Below are 21,906 nucleotides of genomic sequence, written 5' to 3' on the forward strand. Positions count from 1 at the left end.
GTGCCTTGGCATTTAAAGCAAATGAGAAGTCTGGGTATCTGAAAATACTGCATATGGCTCCTAGCCTCTGCTCTGCATAGGTCTGAGTGGTTTTTTTTCTTTTTAGGTAGTCAAAATATGGATCTGAATCCAATTTTTTTGAGTGTGTCCTTGCTTTTAAGAAGGCTGAGTTGGTTTGTAGAAGGTTTTATAGCCTTACGGGATCGATCTTTAATTAGCCAAAGGTACTCCTTTGAATGGTGCAGGAATTTGGAAGTATTTTAAAGTGTAAAGCGTGTGAGAGTGTAACCTGTACCTGCATAAGGTGTAGTGCTGAGAGTGAAGTAAGGAGGAAGTTCAGTTTTGATTAGAAGACTTGCTATGCACAGGAATTGTAAAGGGTGGGGGAGAACTAAAGGAATATGCAGTAGAAGACAAGCCAGCAACCCTGTTTCAAAGCTGTGGAAGGCTCTACTCGTGTACATTTAAGTAAAAGGTGAGGGCAGCACTGCCTGACAGCTTTTCTGAAAGGCAGCCCCTGCGTGCCACCCACTGCCAGGACAGAAAAGCAAGGCAGGGGGAGAGAAAAGCCAGCGTAGTTGACCTGTGCTCTCTGCTGGGCCACATCTGCGTGCAGACCATTTAATCAAAGTTTGCTTTTGGAGAAGCCTAAAACCTGCTTTACATAAAATGAGGAGGGAAGAAGCAACTCTGGGTATTAAAATGTGCAAATGGGAGCTTCAGGGCTCCCTTTTGGAAGGTGCCAGGGCAGAACTTAGACATAGTCCCCATTGCCTGAGCTGAAATGTAGAACTGTCGTCGCACAATGTGCCAAGCACCTACTGAGTGCCACTCCAGAAATTCCTACCTCGGGATAATGCGGGGGGGGGGGGAACCAAAATTGAGCGAAAAATTACCTGCAAGTTCTTTGTTCTTTTTTAGAGTCTCTTTGAGGTTTGCCTTTTGCCTTTTATTTTATTCTTATCTTAGGGCTCAAGTACTGCACACACTCGTTGTGTTGCTACAGATGCTTTATCCCCTAGGTTAAGTGTCTGTTGTGGGACCCGGGCAAATGAAGGAGTGGCACGTTTATGGGATTAGCCGAAGTTTCTTTATGCATGCAACTGTAACTCAAAGAAAACGGTTTCCTCTCTTTTTCTGTAGGAAGACTTGAAAATAAAATGAAGTGCCAGCGTGGTATCTATGACCAGGATAGGTAGTTATGGTACTGTTTCTGAATTGTAAAGCTCATCGCTCCAGTGTCATCTTTTGCTAACCCACAGGTACACTGCTAACCGGCAGCCTTCAGGCGCCGTTATAATTGCTCTGTGATTGTACACCTCCGCTTATGGAATAGTCCGAGATCTTACGATATGGATAGAGGTTGTTCCTCAGTCTTTTCAAAGAGTCGGCCGTCACCTCGCAGGCCAGTTCTGCGTTGGGAAGAGTATCCAGCAGCTCAGATATCTCTGCTGGGAACCAGGAGGATTTCTCATGATAATATATTTTGGAAAATGCAGTAGTAGGGAAGGGTGACCCCAGGATGAAAGGCTTACCTGTTTATGGTATAGAAAAGGTAAGCTCAAGTGTTTCTCCGATGTAAACCGATGCCTGTGGTAGGGGACAGATATGGTAGGATTCCCGGATGTCTCCTTGTATGCTTATATGCTGGCCACTAAAAAATGAAGCTGTTAGAGATGCAGAGTTGAGCTGAGGGGATTTTGTCCAGTTCTACACTGTGCCACTGGAAAGCAATCTATTGTTGTGGAACAGAGATAGGATTTCTTGCTTGTATACTTCGCTTTATTTCTGATTATGAAATCACTTTTGTATTTGAAAGGTATAAAACATTGTGTTGTGTGAACTTCTCAAGTTTTTTTGCTTTAATTTTTAATTGGCACATGAACATGACGTATTAGTTATACACAATTTGTGAATTCGTAGAGTCCTTTTCTATTCTTATTCTCCTCTGTACATGTGCTTTCCCTCAGCCCCCTTTAAAGTCTTATTAAACTGGTATGAGTATCTGGAAGACAGATAGATAAATATAAAATAAATCCCTCTTGTCCTTTTCCCCTTTTCCAGAGAAGTTTGTACCGTTGTGGAAGTAGATTTATGGTTAAAGAAAGTTGCTGTTTGATGACTATCCAGTGCAACTTAAATTTTAGTATTGCCAGTAGGAGTGGGGTTTTTGTGATCTTTGCAAGCTCTGCTTTGTAGGGTTTGCATAACAAATCAAGAGAATCAGAGCCTGGTTTTCACTGATGAGCTTTTCAAATCACAGGCTACAAGAAGAGGGTGCATCATAATGCTTACCCAATCTGAAACAGTTAAGATCCAAGACAATTAAAGCCAAAAATTGGCTCCACAGCTCCCAGGAGCTGTATGAAGAAATTTCTTGTGCTGTTCATGTAAATCAAAAGCATTTCAGGAGGTGAGGAATATTGGTGTAAAGGAACAAAAGAACCTTATAAAAGTAAAGGCGTCTCAAAAGACACTCATGGGCTGTAAAGATGAATGCAATAAAAATATCGAGAGGTTCAGTGATACTGTAACAAACTGACGGGCTCATTACTGAATATCGTAGTCCCTCTAATTCAATAATTGATAAGGGTCTTGCAAGCCTCAGAGCATAACAGGAAAAAATACAAGGCATGGTCAGAGGTGCCTGCTGCACATAGGCTGTATGCAGTTTTGGCTTGGGAGTATAGGGCAATATTGGTGTGTTTATGACTATTTTGATCCACTGACCGTTTTGCAGAAGATGAAGAGGTGGATGCTAAGGGGGAGTGCCCTCGGACAGATGTGTTACAGCCCTGGAAACCAAGCAGTGGCCACTGGACAGCTGCCATCCTAAAGAATAAAATAATATCCTAATAAGCAAGTATTGTTACTTGTATACCACATTGAAATAGTGAAATGGCAAGGTAAAACAACGTATTGTAGTCTCTAGGTGGTCCCGTACAGTTGCAATGTAGGGCCATATCGCATTACTGAGTTTATTATGGTCTAGTGGGGCCACTGACTTTGGGATCAAGAATCAGGTTTGCTGCTTGTTGGCATTCCCGTGCAAATCCTTCTTTGTTTTAACCATCCTGATAAAACAATGACTGTGTCTGATGCAGAAACAATAAGAAAATAGTACGAGACTCATGGGAGGTCCAGCATCACGGCTTTAGTGTAGCACATTTGTTTTTCCAAAGCTCTATGAAAATCTTTCCTTGCCCTTTAGGATTTTCTTTGTCCTGGAACAATATTTGCAAGTACATATTTAAAATATAACTTGGGATTAATAGTAATTGGACAAGGGTTTTAGATTTAGCCAGCTACTTTCATTCCTGGTACAATAAAAAATTGAAAAGCCTTTGAAGTGAAGATACGGAATTGGCCATGTGTGCATTCCAGTTTTGTTTTGTTCCTTTCACAAGTTCATATATCTAATAAATGGATCTTCTGCATGAGCAACTTAGCATTTGCTTCCTAAAACAATGAACAATAACTAAATTCATATCTGGTCTTTGTCAGACGTTATTACAAATTATGAGAGCCAGACAGAAGTTTATTACCGTAGTGGTGTTCTCTTTCACAAATTAGGTTCTTGGAACATCCAGCTAGCTCCGTATTGTAGATCCATTCATCACAATTAGACTGCTGCGCTGGCGAAGTTAAGTCCCACTAACTTAATTGACTCCCGGTGTACGCCAGGGGTCTTGGGTGAGGACAACCCCAGGCCGGTTGAGAGCACGCTGCATGTCACAGGGGGCACAGAAAAGGACACTCGCGTTTGCTCTCTTAAAAATTTGCTGCTCTTGCTCCCCAGGTAAGGTACAGGCAGTAGCAGGATACTTTTTTCATCGAGCGAAGGAAATGGTAAGGATTAATTCAGATTTTAGCTGAGGCTGAAGTACCCTTTCAAGCTATCTTCCTGAGTCCAACCAAGCAGGCTCCTACCCGGGGTACTTGCACTAAGTGCTTGCCTTTGTAGAGGATGAAGTAGAGTGTACAGATTGAGCTTAGTCTGGCACTTCACTTGAAGCCTTGCTTGTCCTTACACATACGATTATGCTCACCGACTTTCCTCCTTCCTGACTCAGCTGCACGTTGCCGTGTAAGTTTGGGAAGTCATATAATCTGTTTTTTGCTTCGGTCTCCTCCGTTGCAGGAAGAGAATGGCTCTTAAGAGTTTATTATTACTATTGTTATTAAGAGGAAATTAAATTTCCGCATCTTTTGAGTGCTTTGCTGTATCACAGCCAGACTGCTGACCCCCTGGAGGGACTGAGTTTGTGATAACTGGGGCTAAACCTGCCTTGATTCTTTTCTTTATCAGCACCATATTTTATGTGCCCCTTTGTGATACATAGACCAAGCTTTGATCTGCGTATAATCTGAAAGCGTGTTTTTTGTGCCAAGTGTTTTTATCACAGAGCTTGTGCACTGAAAAGCCTTTTGGAAGTTGGCACTAGGAAAAGTCTTTCTTTCGGGTTATTGTCTGCAAAATCAGCGTGTATGGAAGAAGCACAGGGATTAGACAGATTTATTTTCTTCTCATTGTGAAGACATGCTTAAAGGCTGCCATCTGAGAAGTCCCTTCAGGCTTGGAGGACACTCCAGAGGTTACATTTTCCTTTTCTGCTCCTACTCTTGTTGGGTTTTTTTTCAGACCTATTGCTCAGCCCACACTCCATGAGTGGCTTTGGGTCTAGAAGATCCAGGGCCAGACCATTCATTTCGGCTGTGTAGCAGGTAGCACGTGTGCAGTCTCCTTCAGCGGAAGGTTTCAGTGCTCGCTCCATGGTAGTATGTTTGATCTATAGTCTTTTATGATCAGAACTGATCGTCTTGGCCAGTGCCTGGAAATTCCTCCCAATACTGAGATCTCCATAACCACAAGAGGTTTCTAGTGGGCTTTGCTTTTCAAATATTCATGTGTGACATTTATTTTTGAAAGCTGAATTGAAATGATACCTTGTTCCAAAACTGCTTGCTGTTCCAGTAGGAGTTCAGTATTTTGATAATTCGCTAAGCTTCAACTCTACTGCTGTCTTCCTTTTCTAGCTCAAACTAGGTGATATTTTCCACATGTTGTAGTCAATGTTTGTATAACAGATTTTTTTGGTCTGTCAAGTGTTTATCCTCACCAACCACTACTACATTTAAGCCAAATTACTGTGATCTGTCATATATTGTTCATTGTGCTATCCTCTCCCCACGGACATGCAACTGGAGTACTCATCGCGGTAGAAAAGGACTGTCAGATTTGAAATATGATGTTTCCTATTTGCCTTTTGTTTAGACATAGTTTTTAAAGCTGTTTCTCTTGTGAGTACTAGTTTTCCTCCTTTCCTCAACGTCCCCTTTGGTGTCATATGGCCTGGGTGAACTGCTCCCCTCTTGCCTTTCTGACCAATTGGAGCAAAATCCAAACAAGTTTTTGTATTCATCTTTGGAAAATGGGCCCAGGTAATAGGAAAGAAAAAGGGTAATGAAAAGCCCCTGCCCAGTGGCGGCAGAGGAGGCTGCAGCAGTCACGCCAGGATTTGCAGCAGCCTGTCACTAATTGAGAGATCAGCAGCAGTGATAAATTCACAAGGTGTGCTGCAAAGCCTTATCAGGTTGGATTTCGCTGCCTCTGACAGCAAACCTGCGAGTTCTGTCTCTTCATTTACGCTGTAGCAACACCCACAACGCCAGTGAGATGTTTTTATGCTGCGCCGAGTGCTCGGGACCCACCAGGGAGGCAGGGAAAGGCTGTGGGGGAACGCACTGATGGCAGCGGGGAGCACTTGACTTTTTGGGTGGATGAGCTCTCTCACCACCCCTGCTCCTGTCTGCCCTGTGCCATGTCCAGCAGTAATTCGCAGGGAGTTTGGGGTCGTTGGTAGCTGTAGCTCTGTAACACAACAACCTGTCTCCTCTTCGCTATTTCAGGTTAAGCTGAGAATTTTGGCAGTGGTTAGAGGAAGGCTTGTTCTGCTCATTGCCTCCATATCTGCTTTGCCACTGCATCTGCCACCCAAATCCTAAGATCCAGAAAACAGCACGGGAAAGTTTGTGGTGCAAATACGATTCATTTTCCATTTCACTGACATTTGAGATCGTTGACTTTTTTCCAAAATTGTGTGTACACAGTCCCATTGAAACGCACTTCTCTCAAGGGGGAGAGGAAGTTGAAAGGTTCACAACTGCTTGACAGGTATCCATGCACCATCAGTGGGTACTGGGGAAAGCTCCATCCCAGCATGGGGGTTTTAGGCGTTGGGGTTTTTTTTTCAGGTGTCTACATACAGGGGACTGCTCTCCATCCTTGCCTGAAAGATATGAAACTAGACAGGTCTGGGCTTTGACTCTGCAGCTGTAGAGAATTCAGGTGTTTCACGTCTGCTCCTGAAGTGTGTATTTGGGCTGTGGGGTGTTTATGATGGACATGAGCAGCTCCACGCCACCTCTACGAAGTGCATTTTAATGAAACAGCAGAGAAGCATTGCAGCAATTTGGGAAATGCTTGTGACCCCATGATCCCTGCAAATCTCAGCTAAACCAAAGAGGAATTGTAACAAAATGGCCATGAAGAGCATTTGCCAAAGTACCGTAGTACACGTGTCGAGCACCGCTAACGAACACAGCAGCCTCCGAGGTGGAGGAGCTGCCCACACATCTGTACCGCTCCTGCCTTTCTCGCAGCAATGAGACCAAATTCATCTCAGAACCATTCACGTGTTTTACAATTCATTGTTTTCACTTAATGTGTTGCAGTAACTCCTGGTCAGAGTACTACTGCACTCCTGGCTTGCTAAGCTGCTTGTTAAGGCGTTGCCGTAATTTTCCACGTTAAGTTCCGTTTCTATGATTTGTTCCGTAGTCTTCCTCAACATACAGGGTCTGATTTCCTATTGTGCTGCTGAGCAATCACGAGTCGGAGTACGGGGGACTTGCAGGTAGACAGCAGCATGACCGAAACGATAGTCCATAAAGTTATTTTATTATGAATCCATTAGGGATTTTGCAGTTTGGTGAGTAACTTTGATGTTTGGGGAGCTTTATGTGACACGCAAAATCTATTATTGCTTATTGCCATGTGATAGAAGTGAACAGACAGAAATAGAAATGCAGAAGGTGCTTGGGCCACGTCTGTCACCCACATCCCGGTATCGCAAGCGTGGAAATCATAACAGCGGAGCTGTCAGCCAATACCACCTATCTGAAAACAAGCTCCCCGTTTAGTTATTTGAGGTGAAAGGCTGTGTAACTTAAATCCCTGTGCAACTTGTCCGTGTAGATACAATATTGTATGGTACATGCTTCCTCCTTTCGGTGGGGCAGCTTTTATAGGAGGCTTCGCAGCTCACGGGATATTTTTTGTTGTGGCTCTTAACACTGTGCCCCAGGCTCCACAAAATAGACAACCTCATTAAAAGAGAAATAGCGATAGTAAAGCAGTGACTTTCTCATGCCATCTAACTCACATATTTGACATGATTGCTGGACCCTCCAAGTACTTAATTGATTGACTTAATTGATTTAGTGGCACTGGAGGCTACAGCATGGAAATAAAGGGGCAAGATGAGGATAAGGGGTGAAAAAATTTATGATAGGTGCCAAGAAGCCTGAGGGAAATTAGAAAATGCTACAGATCTCAGAGGCAGCTAAATCAATTCAATGTGATGTACAGGGAGCAACCTGGGGGAAGAGGAGAAGCAGGGGATAGAATGGAGAAAAGGAGAGAAAATGGCTGGTGGGAGAGACCGGAGCAAACTCAAGGGGAAGAGGGAAGACAGCAGCCTTGGTGGAGATGGGTGTTTTGGACTTCTTTAACACTAGGAACAAACTTTCTAGCATATGAACAAAAATATAATCGTGACATCATGTTCAATCTAAAAAGAAGGATTCGTGCATCACGGGACTTGCTTAGTTATCCAGTTTGAGACTTTTTCTGTGCTTGCGTTTGAAATCCTCAACGTTTGCAACAGTGACTAAAGTCACAGGAGACCTAAAATAATTTGGAGGCTGTGTACAGTGGATTTTTTTAACAACTGAGGCTTAAATGTTAAATTACTTTCTAATCTGTGCAATATTTAATTGACTGTATTGAACCATAATACAAATTAAGTCTTCTCTATAATTTGTTCTGTCGTACTGCAGCCCTCCAAAACAATTTGATACCTCACTTATGAATTGGTAAATGGCTCGTAGCAGCGCTCAGCAAAGATACAGTAAAAACATCAAAGAGCGTGTGATGGAATCCATCAGCATGTGCATACAGGGGTGTCATAAACATCCCTGAGTTATGAAATACTTCTTTTATGGGCTTCTGACTAGAGATGGGATTAAGTCATGGTAAAACCTTGAAGATATTAAAAAAAAAAAAAAAAAAAGAGGCTGAGGAGAGAGAGGAGTGAATATTAACTGTTAAGCATTGACCAGCAGTTCTGCTATAAGCAATTTTATATTTGTTTCATTTCCTTTCGGGATGGTTCATATCGAGTATCGAGGGGGTGGCTACATGTGAGCAGTTACAAACTGAGGGATAAAAATGATATTTCTCTTGGTTGGTCTCATTTTACAGAACAGATTAATCTGTGCAAATGCACCAGACGCAAATCTAATCAAAACATGCAAAGACCGTGTATTTATAGATAGCCTCAATTGTACGTCTCTGTTGGATGGCTGGATGAGATGGTGCTTTTCCTCGTGCCGTCCCTTCTGCTGTCCTTTAGGCACGTGTTGCTGCTGCGAAGGGCTGTGCGGGGTGCTAGGCAGGCTGCATCCTTAAAACAAAGAGTTACAAAAAGGATGCAGTTCTGATCTTGAATTTTACGGTGGTAAATCTCTAGTGACTGCAGCAGGAGTGTCATTTCTGCTTTACGATGAGCAAAGAATCAGACGCTCGTTAAATAATATTTGGAATAAAGTATTGGAATCTGTAGAAAGGACACATTAGATGGATGGAGGGCTGTGAAAACACAGATTTGCAGGAGAGTTGATACCTACATTTCTAGTACAGATGTGTGTATGCAACATTGCATTTCATGTGTATGTTCCAAGTCAGTATCTCTCAAACAAATGAAAAACTCGTTAAACGCTCCATACAGTAAAATATCTGAAAAGATAATGTTGCAGTCACCTTTACTTAATTTGTACATCTATTGATAGAGTATGTAAAGTACCATAACCATTAAAAATGTAACGATTTTCGAACGGTTAATGAGGGTTCCCAAATAAATTGGAGTGTCTCCATCTGCTGTCTTACATTGTGGGTGATACTTTTCCATGGTAGAATGATCTTCAAATTTAATTCCATGAGGAAGGAATCTGATCACAGTTTAATTTCAGTGTGAAACGCTGTCTCACAATCAATAAAGCAATGTCAAAGAACTTTGATTTAATAGAAGCCAGAGATAACGTTCTCTGTCATATGCAGAACAGAGAGATGGGAACGTTTCATTTCATTGTAACATATAGCATGCAACTTGGTTTTCAGAAAAACCTAATAAATCAATATCCCTGTATTATCCAAGTAAGATCCCATCATTAATTTTAAACGCCTAACAGGTTGGGAGAGTGTGAAGCACACCTTCAGCTTAGCCCCGTTCAGCCTGAAGTCAATGGCAACACTTGCACTTTCCTACGAGCAAGCAATCTTGATTTTGGGAAGTTAGGAGTCATTTACTGTGAAATGAAAATGAAAAATGTCCAGTCTTTTGTTTTATATGTAGTCATCTGTCTCTTGCATGCTGCCTCTCCTTTTAAATTTCAATCCGTGTTCTACTGAAGCCTCATCGCTTGTCACTTGCCCTGCACGCGCTCAGCCTTTTCGCTTCTACGCACATGCATCCTCTCCGGTTTTGAATTTTAAAATGTTTTTTCTTAAACTCTAAAAATAACTGGTTGTTTAGAGATTGCCTGGATACCATGCTGATTTTCAAAATGTGCTTTTCTCAAAACCAGCAGGAATCTGGACCTCAAAAGAATTCTTTGTGAGGCTTTGCCTGCTCTCAGAAATAGTATTATCCCTAGATGATATAAGAGCAGGTTAATACATCAGAAGGTAGAAATTGATACTAATACATTGTTTTAGATAAACTTTTCAAGGACATTATTCTAAATAGAAATACTTCAATATTACTTTGGTAATAAAATACTGTGTAGGCTGAAGGGAGAAAGACACTGGCACTCTGAGCCATGCTTGTAGGAGTCTCAGATTCATGTCCTGGCTCTGGGGAGAGTTTTGCTCATCCATTTAAAACAAAATTGAGTCTTTTTATTATTATACTTAACCAAAGTGGGATTTTAAATAAATTGTGAACTTTTGTATTTAGCATTGATTTCAAGTTGGAGAATTACATTTCCGTGAATTTTCTGGGAAAAATAAATTTTTGGAGCTCTGTTACTGCTTTAAATGAAACATCGCTTGTTGGCTGATGCTTTGTGTTGCAGAGATAGAGCAAGTCTGGTGCCGATTCTTAGAGAAATTGGGCACCTCAGCTCCAGCTCTGCAGCCCCTGCAGATCCGTCTGTCCTCAGGCTCGCCCTGTGCGAAGCTCCAGACGGCTGCTGCCGCCTCTTTTATATCCCTACAAATATTGATTCTGTACCTGGGATGCTGTGTTGGTAGTAACTAGGTAACATGATATTTTCTGTTGAATTATATCTCACCAAAAGATACCAGGAAAAATATTCTATTGAAGCTTTTAGTCAAATGATTAAAGCAAGTCAACTTTGGTTAGATTTTTGAAAAGAGAATAGGCCTAAAGAGTTCAGGTATTAATTGGTTCTGATAGCAGGTTCTGTTTGTTTGGTTTAATTCCGTAGGTGTACAGAGATCTAGGTAAAGCACTGATGTAAGAGAAATCGTACAGCTTTTTAATGGAAGATGTTGATGGATATTTCTTACTGTGTTTTCTTTAATAGCTACTACAGCACCACCATGCAGTTCATGAAATTTCATACATTGCAAAGGATATCACCGACCATCGAGCGTTTGGATATGTATGTGGAAAGGAGGGAAATCATAGATTTGTGGCAATAAAAACAGCCCAGGCGGTAAGTATCAGCTCACTGTCATTCTCTACAGCGTACCTCAGTAGAAAAGCCGTGTTCATAAGAAGCTGTTCAAGAGGCCAACCTTGTATTGTTTACGATTGTCACAAATGTCTGCTTCGGTGTTCTTAAGTAGCAAATTAATGAAACCAGCTTGGGAGAAAGGGAATATGTTTCACCGTTTCTGATTTTTCATGATGTATTTTTTTATAATCAGTTACTGGTTTCCTTTGTAACTAAACTAGCCTGGATACAGATAAATTTGGTTTTATTCCTACACTCATTTAAACTGAAAGTGATAGATACCAAATAGCTACTTTGCATATAGTCTACCGTAATTCCATTGTATGAGCAACCACTAATAAATATGGCTTAATATTCATATATATGCCTTTTATAGTCATAATTATACTTATCATTAATTTGCAAATAGAGTTAGTTTGATAGCAATTAACTCGAGCCTGGATGCAAAGGTAGAAATTAATTCTGTATGGAGTTCCCTCCAATGGTGGAGATGCTGTAACTGCTCTACCAGCGGGATGGGATAAGAGGTGTATATTTTCCCATAGGGAAACTTTCCTTCCTGTTTTTGTTTCCATAGGCCGAACCTGTAATTCTGGACTTGCGAGACTTGTTTCAGCTCATCTATGAACTGAAACAAAGGGAAGAAATGGAAAAAAAGGCACAAAAGGACAAACAGTGTGAACAAGCGGTATACCAGGTACACGCATAAGCTTAGACTACTGCCAAGAAAAGTATGGTTTGAAGTATCCCCCCAAAAAGTTGCTCCAAAGAGGCACTGAGCATCCTCAGCATTTCTTAACAGCAATGGGTTTGAACGGTGCTAGCTTCAAATGGACAAATGCGAACCCAACAGCCACCGTGAGCTCAGCGGTAGGATTAAACAGTGATGAAAGCTATCACTTGGGGTGTGATGAACGTGTTTAGCAACTGGAAATGATCCATTCATTTCCTACGTAGCGTTTCTTCTCATTCAGGAGGAAAATGTTAATGAAGGTCAGTGTGTTGTAAGTCAGGTTTTTAAGTGTCTGATACTTTAGGGAAGATTAAATATACTTCTGAATGTGTGTGTTTGAATCGAATCAAATAAGGTGCAGATTGTTAAACTCGGATGAAACTTGAATAAAGTTACTTTGTACAATAACGTGACTTTATCTGTATACTAAAGAAAGAAAACTATATACATACCTGCCCATTTTGCTTATTCCTTTGCTGTCCTTTAATTTCTGAATATAGTTCTTTTATCTCTACTGTTTATGTTCTTTGCTTTTACTGCCTGTCCTCTTACTTTGCTGTAGACAATTTTGGAAGAAGATGTAGAAGATCCTGTATACCAGGTAATTTCTGAAGCTGTACGGCTTTGGAGTTTCAGAAATGGTTAGATATATGTTATATTCACCCACAGCCAAAACCTTTAACAAGATGTTTTGAAATTTACTGAGATAGGTCTTCTGAGAAACTTGTGAGATTTTTACAGAAAGTAGTATATTTAGATATTAAGCTGTAAGTAGTAGCACAATATTTCTATATAGAAATATTGGATTAAAAATTTTCTAAAATATAGCTTGTGAGTCTAGATTTTAAGTTTCAAAATGAGATTTGTCATAATTTTTTAATACAAACTAACTGAAAAGGGCGTTACTTTGAGAATAAGGAAGGTGACATCTTGTTCTGGTAGTAAAAAATGACATTTTGGTTTTGGCTTCTATGGGGCCAGAATATAATTCAGATGGTGAATATGTGGGGAAAAAAAAACAACAGTGGAATTCATGTTATAACACACTCCCTTGTTGGCATTTGGTCTGTGATTTAATAATAGATCTGAAATTTAAGTGTTGTTTCATCCAAGCAAAATGTCTGGGAGCAAGGGTGATTATCAGAAATATGTCAATATATTCATGTCCGATACACTACTGAGTGTGAAGAAGAAAAAGATGTAATTTCATTCTCATGATTTTATGCTGAAACAATATGTGATAGTTTACTTTTTTTTTTCTTGGAGATTTTGTGTTCTTCCACTTAGGCATGTCAGTGGGAAGCACACTGAAAGAAACTGATTCAACCATTAGTGAATACTGAACAGTGCCTAAGAAAGATGATAAGAATTAGGATGCCCTAAATTACTATTCAGCTTTTATAATGTCAGGAGTTTTACTTTGTGCTCTTCACAATAAAGCAGAAACCTGAAAAATAAAAGTGTTGTGACAGCCTTTTGCCATGTGGCCCGTTACATGAGCACCAGCTTATTCTCCCAGTTTGGATTTAGCTTTTTTATTCATAGATAATAAATATATGTGGAAATAATTGCCATTATGTAAAAGAGGCAAAATTCACGTTGACTGCAGAAAATTAATATTGGGCCACAGGCGGTCTCCCTGGTGAGAAAGAATTAGGAAGTTGCTGTAATGATCATTAGTGGAGATTTAGGTCTATTCATTGCCAGTTTATGAAATACAAACCAACCTTACTCTGTGCTTTCCAACAAACGGGTTGTCCTGCTGCCAGCCTGTACTTTGAACTTGTTTCTTTAATGCCTGCCTGTGTTTTTACGTGGGATTCCAAATCGCCTTTTTCCCTTCTGTTTCATCTCTGACTTTTCCTCTCTGGCGGCTGGTGTAATAGTACATTGTGTTTGAGGCTGGACACGAGCCAATCCGTGAGCCTGAAACGGAAGAAAACATTTATCAGGTATAAAATCGCTAACGTCGGTGTTTTCATTGCAACGATTGCAAGCATTTAGTAAAGTACATTTCATATATGGTTCGCTTTTACTAGTTTTCTTTCATCACAAAAATGTCTGGCATTTCATTCTGATGACATGACATGAATAATCTGCCCGGTCTCAGTGTGATTCTTCTGTTGTTTGTCATTTCAGCTTCTGCAAATTTTATTAACTTTGTCAACTTATGAAGGGCCTTAAACTTTTCAGTACACCATGTAAAGTGACAAATAGTGGATTCTCTTTTTCTGTTTATCTTTTGAAACTTTTTACACCTATTCTAAGAAACAGATAGTTAAATCTCATGGAGGGCAGACCATCCAAGCAATTTGTAGAAAGACATTTTGATGGTACTGCTCTTCTTTCTGGCTAACCAAGGCAAGAACTGAGCAAAACCTAAGACCTCTAAATGGATATCTCCCAGACTGGGGATAAGATTTTCAGAGTGCAGGTGTTATGTTAGAGCCCAAGCTTGCATTCTTCACACTGAATAAAAATTGCATTGAAAGCAATATAAAATAATCTTTTGTCGTTCAATTTATCCTCGAGGGATCAGTACAGGGTTTATTAAAATATAATGTAATTCATTTTGTATCACATACTAGAGGCAAATCTGGAGATAGACAGAAATCTCTGTATGCTGTAAGAAAATTGTGATTTCAGGAAATCGTTTAGTATGGAGGGGAAGGAGATTCAAACAGTGATTAAGCATTTCATCTAGCTGTACTAGAGGTTGATCTGCTAATAGGAAAAGCTTTTTTAAGGTAGACAGGAGCAAGGATAGAACAAAAGAAAAAAAAAGGGTTTTTTTTTAAGTAATGAGAAAAGGTAGGACGATAATAGAAAAAATGAAAGGGTAGAGTAGCTGTAAGCCGAAGTCGGAAAAAGCTAATTGGGAAAGGGAAATGCAAGTTGAACATTAGAAAATAACCATTTTATAGACCCCATCACAAGGTCATTAAGATGAGATTCATTTAACCTGTCTGTGTTGATTTCCTGGCACTCTGCCACACAGACTAGAACATGCGTCTCTCTGCATCTCTAGCCCAAGACATGCAAAGCTCTCAAGGTGAGAGTACGCCTAAGGTTAAAAATTTTTTACCGCATAGTGTTGAAAGTTTGACTATTTTCAGGAAAGCAATCTGTTAAAAAAATACTACTCTAGATGTCAGCTTTATGCTAGAAACAAAAATCCCATGACAACTACATTCAGACAAAAAAATTCTGATGTTGTTCATCAAAATGTGAAGCTTTTCGTGACATTAGTTTGATGCAAATTGGTGCCAGATTCTATTATTTTTACAAAGCCTTCCCCATACTACACTTTGGTAAATATGTCTGTTCAGTAACCTCATGCCTCCTCGCTTCAGCCTTGCCAAGTCTTTCTTCTGGTGCTGCTCTGGTTTTTCAACCAAGAGCTGGTACGCAAAGAATTCGCTTCTCCCTTGGTGGGAAAGATTCCTACCCAGTGGGTAGCTGGAGGTGGAAGATAAGTGCCAAATGTGACAGTTTCTGCTTCTTTTTAGTATAGTAGAGGTCACAGTTTTCTTTTTAAGCATTCTTTCTCTGTCTGTCACCTTTCTTTGATACATTACCCCAAAGACTGTCTGTGTCTGTCTGCTCTTTTAATGTTGTCTGTCTCCCTAAGTTGCCCTAATGTGTTAGTTAGGCAAGGACTTGATCACTGAGCATGTACCAGTTCTCTCTGCTAGTGGCAGATTTCTTAATAACATCTCTCTCCCTGTCTGTTGTTTTATGGTAGTGAGTGGGGATGGGATTTTGTTAGGTGTTTTTGTTGGTCTCTATGGAGAGGCAAGTTCTGCTCCGTCAGGAGTTGACAATCTGAGACGGGGAGTTCCGAGTCGCGGTGCTTGTGTTGCTGGTAAGATGCAAGTACGTCAAAATGGTTCACAGCCTGTCTCAGAGCCAGAGCTGTCGGCAGCAGTCGTGCTGGTACCTTTTTGCTGATAGTCCTAATCAAAGAAAAAAAACGAGAGAAATTCCTTGCAGACCTCCAGTCTAAGTAGCGATGCAAAAAAGCGTGATGATACATGGCAAGTAAGGACAACAGGAAGACAAGCGATACCGAGTTGGGAGACAAAAATGTCTTTCAGAAAAGTTTCTCTGTCTTGATATTGGAAGTGAGGAGCTTTTCTCTAACGTTATCATAAGCTGGAGTAAAAAAGGGGGGATCGATAGTGCAGGGAAGTGCTCGGTCCACAAGAAGCTGTGGATAGGAGTGTGCAAATTGGGATGACTATAGAAAAGTTGGAAGGAGAAAGAGGAGAATGACTGAAGGGGAAACTTTCCAGAGAGAAAAGCAAAATGCACCCTAATGATAAACAGTTTATCTTACCACATTCGTTCTCTTTTTATGAAAACTAAGCTTTCCAGTGACTTACTAAATAGACCATTCTTGGTTTCTGCTCTTACACTGTCACTTAAAGCTCTCTCCTTACAGAAATTGCCATGAAATTGAATTGTTCCACTGTTACCAGTTTCACATATCTAATGTGATAAGTGGTTTTAGTGGAAGTGGCCAGTATTTTGAGAAGACCAAGGCAAGCAAGTCATTCCCGGGATAGGAATAGAAGAGATCTTTTAAAAAGCTGCTTCAGTTTCTGGGAGGGTTCTGTGCTCGTGCCTCTGCAGTGCTCTGGAAAAACTTCTGCAGCGTGCACCATGTTAAAGATACACAATTTCCCATGAAGACTTTGACATTTAAACACAGGCAAGAGAATGTTTGAACAGTGGAGAGAGTTTTTGATATATTATACAAAATGAGAAATGATAGCACATCTCAATGAATAACCAGCATTCCTTCAGCTTCCCCTAAACCAGTCCTACTCTAATATCAGACCTCTAAGATATTTATTGTCTTAGAAAACAAAAAGGTAATCATTTTGTCATAGCTGCAGTATTATTTCTCCTATTGACCTGGGAGGATCCATTGATGTCTGAAATGTAACCTTCTTATGCCGAATGCCCTTGTTCAGTGGAAAAATAGCACTGATTTCCTTAGAGCATCCGTGCCAGTTTAGAGCACGTTTTGACCGGTTTTTTTGCTTGTGTCAGTTACAATAGATGTTCAGTGCTTCTAGGAAGGAAAAGAAATATTATCACAAATTATAAATATGTAAACCAGCTGTCCTTAGGCAAGCAAAGCCCGGTCTTGCAAAGCAACTGAATTTACGTGAGTGGGCTATAAATGCCCAAGGTGTAAATCACAACTGTTGACTCAACTAAAGACTCGCCCAAAGTTTTTTAAGTGTGTCACCCCCTGTCCATGCGACTTCAGCTCCCCGGCTGTGTGAGTGGTTGTGCAGCCTCAGACTCTGACAGGCCGGTAATTCCTTAGTAAAATCGCAGAATTGTAACCAAATGTTGCTTAGAGCAGCCGCAGGGCCCCATCACTGCGGGGGGTACGTGTTATGACTTACTTGACTTAGATTATTAAATTAATTGGAAAGAAGAAATCTAATGCCATCAGCCAAACACCTCTGTCCCTCAGATTGGTAGCTCTAATCTGGATCTCTGCCATGGAGGAAGATGACATACTGACCTGATCATGACTTCCATGTGCATCTTCTAACCTCCAAGTAAAATGAAAAAACCAACCATTTAAGTAGGAAGGAGATCCAAGTGCACCTAGACTTAATGCAACTGAACTTAACTGAGAATGAAAATCTCATTTCTGAACACTACTGGGCTTTAGGATTAAAAAAAATCGGATAGATATTTTATTTCTTCAGTATTGTCTCCATTAACATTACTGTTTGAATGAAAAGGGAACCATCCTTGACTTCATTAGTATTAAATGACTACCCTGTACTTAAATATCGTTTGCAGATTTCAATACTTCATCAAACCTGCTTGGGTAATGAACTTTATTTTCATTTGCTGTCGCAGGTTCCTACCAGCCAAAAGAAGGAAGGTGTTTATGATGTGCCAAAAAGTCAACCTGTAAGTGTAAGTATCTCCCCTATTTATATGCAGTAAAGAAGATGTTCTTCTGTGACTTCCATTATTGTAGGTAACATTTGGTACATTCCTCGTGATAGGACTTCTATTAGTGATGTGTGATGGGTTGATTGGGTTGGTTCAGAGTAACGGGGATTGTAATGTCGCCTATATCCATCTCATCATTACTTAAATCTCCTTTCCGTGTTTTCAGACTCATTCTTATGAAAATCGCCACTTATAAATGTGTTATCTGTGGTTAAGAGTCGACAATGAGCCTTCTGCATGTTAATGCATGAATCGTTGCTGCCTGGATTAGAAGGGTTCCTCTATTACCCAATGCTGTACAAGGCTTATCGCTCTGAGGGAGCCTGGGCTGCATTTTCTCCCCTGTGTGCTCTGTATCAGAACTGTACTTTAGGTATTGTGCTCCTTACAGCTTGGTTTAGCAGGACAGCAGGGGAGCCAAGCTCTGGATAGAGTGGAGGTCGAGAGAAGTAGCGTTAGGAAAAGGTATGTCAGAACATCACGACTTCTACAGTGATTTTCTGCAGCTAGAATGTCAACACCTCTCAGAAGACTTTCTGGTGAATACAGTGTGCTGGTAGATAAAGATTTCATAAGGAACTTCAAATCAAATGTTACCAAAAAAATGGGAATTTGCATTAGAATTATTTTTCAGTCATTTTGAAAAAAAAAAACAACCACCAAACAAACAAGTTAGATCAAAGTCCAACCTAACATACACCATTGAAAAGAGATTATTTTTCCAATAAGACCAACTTCTATGGTAGCTTAGTAAGAGCCGTAGAGTTGTAGGGCAGAGATATGTGCAGTTGCCATTAGTTTAAACAACTGTGGGAAACTCTTGAGAGGAACTACATCAAGATTAAGTGTGCAAAAAGACCTCACTCAACAAATTCCTGACTGGCAGAATTTTTTCTCTGTGTATTGCATTGCTTTCCTGGTTATTGTGGGCTGTAATCAGCACAAGGAGATTTCCTCCCATTATTGCTAGGTATTATTTCTGTAGTGCTCTAAGTATACAAGAGGCTACGGGTCAATATAGACTGTCAACTTAATTCTTTCTGCCCTATGCCTCACATGGACAGTAGAATATTAAAAAAATAGGGATAATAAGCTGTTGTGTCCAAATGGCACCATTCCCTTTTGGTGTATTAGCGTTTTGAAGAGGTGAGGCATTTCTCCCCAGAACGTAGAAGGAATGGTAACAAGTGGCGGAGAGCAGCAGTGCAGTGACAGATGCCTTAGCAACAAGGCATGCATTTATCGAAGGGTGGGTTACACTGTTTAATATATATTTGTGCTATAGATAACTCGAGAAGTAATTCGATTGCGTTGGTTACATGGAAAATTAGTAGTACTGAGGATTTCTGTGAGAATGGAGAAAAACAAAGGAAAAGGTCAGGAATTTCAGTCTGCTGTAAGCATGGGGAAAATGCCTGTATTCAAGAGAGAGGGAGAGACTCCTCTCGCCTAAGGATGCGGTAACTTGCACAGCTTGGGCCGAGCATGGAGCTTGAGATGTCGAATAAAAAAGATAAATGCTGGGGAGGGGCTGGATGGGGGCCTGAATTGTGACACTTCCGTGGTTTGCACAAACAAACAAAACTTGCCATAAATATTTCATGATAAGCCACTAGGAGTGGGGGAGGCATCATCGTGTTGCCTGGGAAAATCTAGTAAAATAACTCAAGTTGCATAACTAATAAAGGTATTTGCGAGCACAGAATAGCTGTAGATTTTTTCACTCATTTCTCATATAGCTCGGTGTTACAATTTTTCTGCTGCGTGTGTCCTGTGACTTTTTTATTATTCCTTCAGCGATGTTTCAAATTTACTCTGGGTACAGTCTGTAATTTAGGTCGTTGCAGTATGACTGGGTGTACAGTGCACTTGCAATCATGTCTGCAGACACTTTGGTATTAGACTGTCCTGGTAAAGAGCATGACTGTGAGATATAGGGCATATGGAACCTACTCTGTAATCATCAAATATATTTAATCTGTCATCTCCGTGAAGCTGGTTGCAGACTTAATTTTTTTGCTATTTCATGGTTAAATTTAAAGCGATTAGAGCTTTTTCTCCAAAGAAGTTACGTACTTTAATTTATGGGGGGAGGGGGGGGAACCAGGAGAGGAAGAAATATGTAGCTGAGATTTTGTTTCACCTTTTTATATTAGGATGTATTAAAAGAAAAAAAAAAAAGAAAAGCAGCAATAGCTCTTAAAATTAGCAATTTAATATTCCACTGCCCATCTGATTTATTGCTCACCCTTCCACATCTGAGACTCTCTGTCTTTGAGACGCTTGCCATAATTTTTTTTCAATTTATAGCTGTCATTATTATATAAACCTCTAAAATTCAATCTGAGGGCAAATAATCTAGCTCATCTACCTGGTTTAAACATATAAGGACACTTTCTTTATTAGGAGATCTTGCTTTCATTAATTTCATAATGGATGAATAAAGTGAGAAACTTTTTCTAGCTCCTGATAGGTTTCAGGCACCATGAATTTTCTCTCCTGACAATAAATACACCACTTAATAAAAATGCAGCAAGTTTTGCTTGAGTTCAGACAGTATTGCTCACGTTCCCTGGGCAGAGATCGGTTTTCCATCTTGGGATTGTTCTCAGGCAAGTTACCTCTAGTCTCCGCACTTAAAAGTGAGGAATACTGAAGTAGTCATCTAGGTGCCCTCCGTCCTTGCCTCTCTGTAGCCGGTGGAGAGAAATAGCCACTTCACGGGGAAATTCCTCCTGTCTGCGTGAGGTGTCCCTCTCAGATGGAAATGAATGTACGTCTGGACATCATTTTTCGTGGCTGCAGAGGAACTTTAAATGACTTGCAGGTATGATAACATCTAAATAGTTAGGCTTAGGTGGGGTGAGATCTACCACAGTGTAAAAACTAAAAGCTGGGATCCTTTTTCCAAAGGTTACTTTGAAACTGGGAAGTATAATTCATACTGGTTTTCAATAAGACGTAGCTTCTTAAGAAACCAGGACAGATTGCGCAAATACTGCTTTCTCTGTGCATGTGGGATCCCACTGGGGCTGAAGGTGCAAAGAATCTTCCTGGTAGCGCCACGAAGCAGAACTATTCAGCGTTGTATATGCATCGAGATAGCCAATGTACATGCGCAACTCTGTGCCGTTGTGTGAGGCCATTTGTCAGAAGGTGTCCAAGTACTTTACAACGCGACTCCTCATGATCTCTGATCTCAAGTAATGCAAATACGGTGGAAATGAGGCGGAAAGGAATGAGTCTCGGATCTCAGAATTTGACCGTATCCACTGAACTCAATTATGAGTGGTGGCTGGTTGCCAAGTCACTTCTCTGACATTGGGATGAAAGGATTGCTTATTCAATATAATTCTTGTATTTTCCCATCTCTTTGCTGCATCCCTCCCCAGCAAATCCTACTCTCCTGTAGATTCCCTCTGCCAAGCGTGCAGCTCCGCTCCAAACACATTTTCCATCATAGCCAGTATCCTCCCAGTATCTCTCTCTTCCTCTGTATAAGCTCACGCTTCTTGTATTCATTCCTGTTTTCTCTCTGCTCCTTCCTTAGACCAATTCTCTTATTTTCTGTTCACTGAGAATAGAAATCAAGCCAGACAAAGAAAGCAAGCTTACCCCAAAAAGCTTATGTTAAGTGGTAGATGCTCCACTTAGAAATTGCAGTTCTGTATGTGAAATTAACTGTTCTAAAAAAGTGAAATGTTTAATGAGCTCTTTTTGTCATAATTTCCCATTGTCTCCCCATTATACATCCACATCAAGTTCTACCTGTCATGGTGTTTTTAGTAATAAGAGTCAGACTGTAAATACTTTTCACAGAGACTGTCAGTCACGTCACAATAAAACCTTCTCTTCTCATCAACATGTCTAAACTATCTGCTTACAATTTTATGAAGGCTTTCAAACTACTCCTTAGTGCTGTATAGAGATTCAAGGTGTTATAGCAGATGCCTTACCATGCAGGCAGTCAGCTGGCTAGTACCCACTACGTGGAAAATAACAGCAATCCGGGGTGGAACGGACAGGGCGTAGTTGGGCTTCCCTAGGGGCAAGGCACGGGAGGAGCAGATGAAGCTAGGCTGGACCTAAGCACACTCAGTTCTAGAAGCTGTAAGGGCTGCCTGACCCCTCTGCACGAA

The 21,906-nt window shown here is 40.6% G+C and overlaps 1 protein-coding gene across 18 annotated transcripts in view; it reads left to right on the forward strand.

The window, feature by feature from the left end:
• The window catches only part of DAB1 (DAB adaptor protein 1), a 467,469-nt gene that overhangs the window by 417,621 nt on the left and 27,942 nt on the right, over positions 1–21,906 (forward strand). For 14 of the 18 annotated variants that reach the window (XM_075759294.1, XM_075759298.1, XM_075759290.1 and 11 more), the window contains 3 exons: positions 10,891–11,022; positions 11,621–11,740; positions 17,669–17,728. In XM_075759294.1, the coding sequence (XP_075615409.1) occupies positions 10,891–11,022; positions 11,621–11,740; positions 17,669–17,728 (312 nt within the window). Of the gene's footprint in view, positions 1–10,890; positions 11,023–11,620; positions 11,741–12,338; positions 12,378–13,662; positions 13,729–17,668; positions 17,729–21,906 lie in introns of all 18 variants that reach the window. The other 4 variants (XM_075759288.1, XM_075759286.1, XM_075759287.1 and 1 more) reach the window with 1 other exon arrangement.

The sequence above is a fragment of the Balearica regulorum genome, chromosome 8, assembly GCF_011004875.1.
Source record: "Balearica regulorum gibbericeps isolate bBalReg1 chromosome 8, bBalReg1.pri, whole genome shotgun sequence".
NCBI classification, from domain to species: Eukaryota; Metazoa; Chordata; class Aves; order Gruiformes; family Gruidae; genus Balearica; species Balearica regulorum.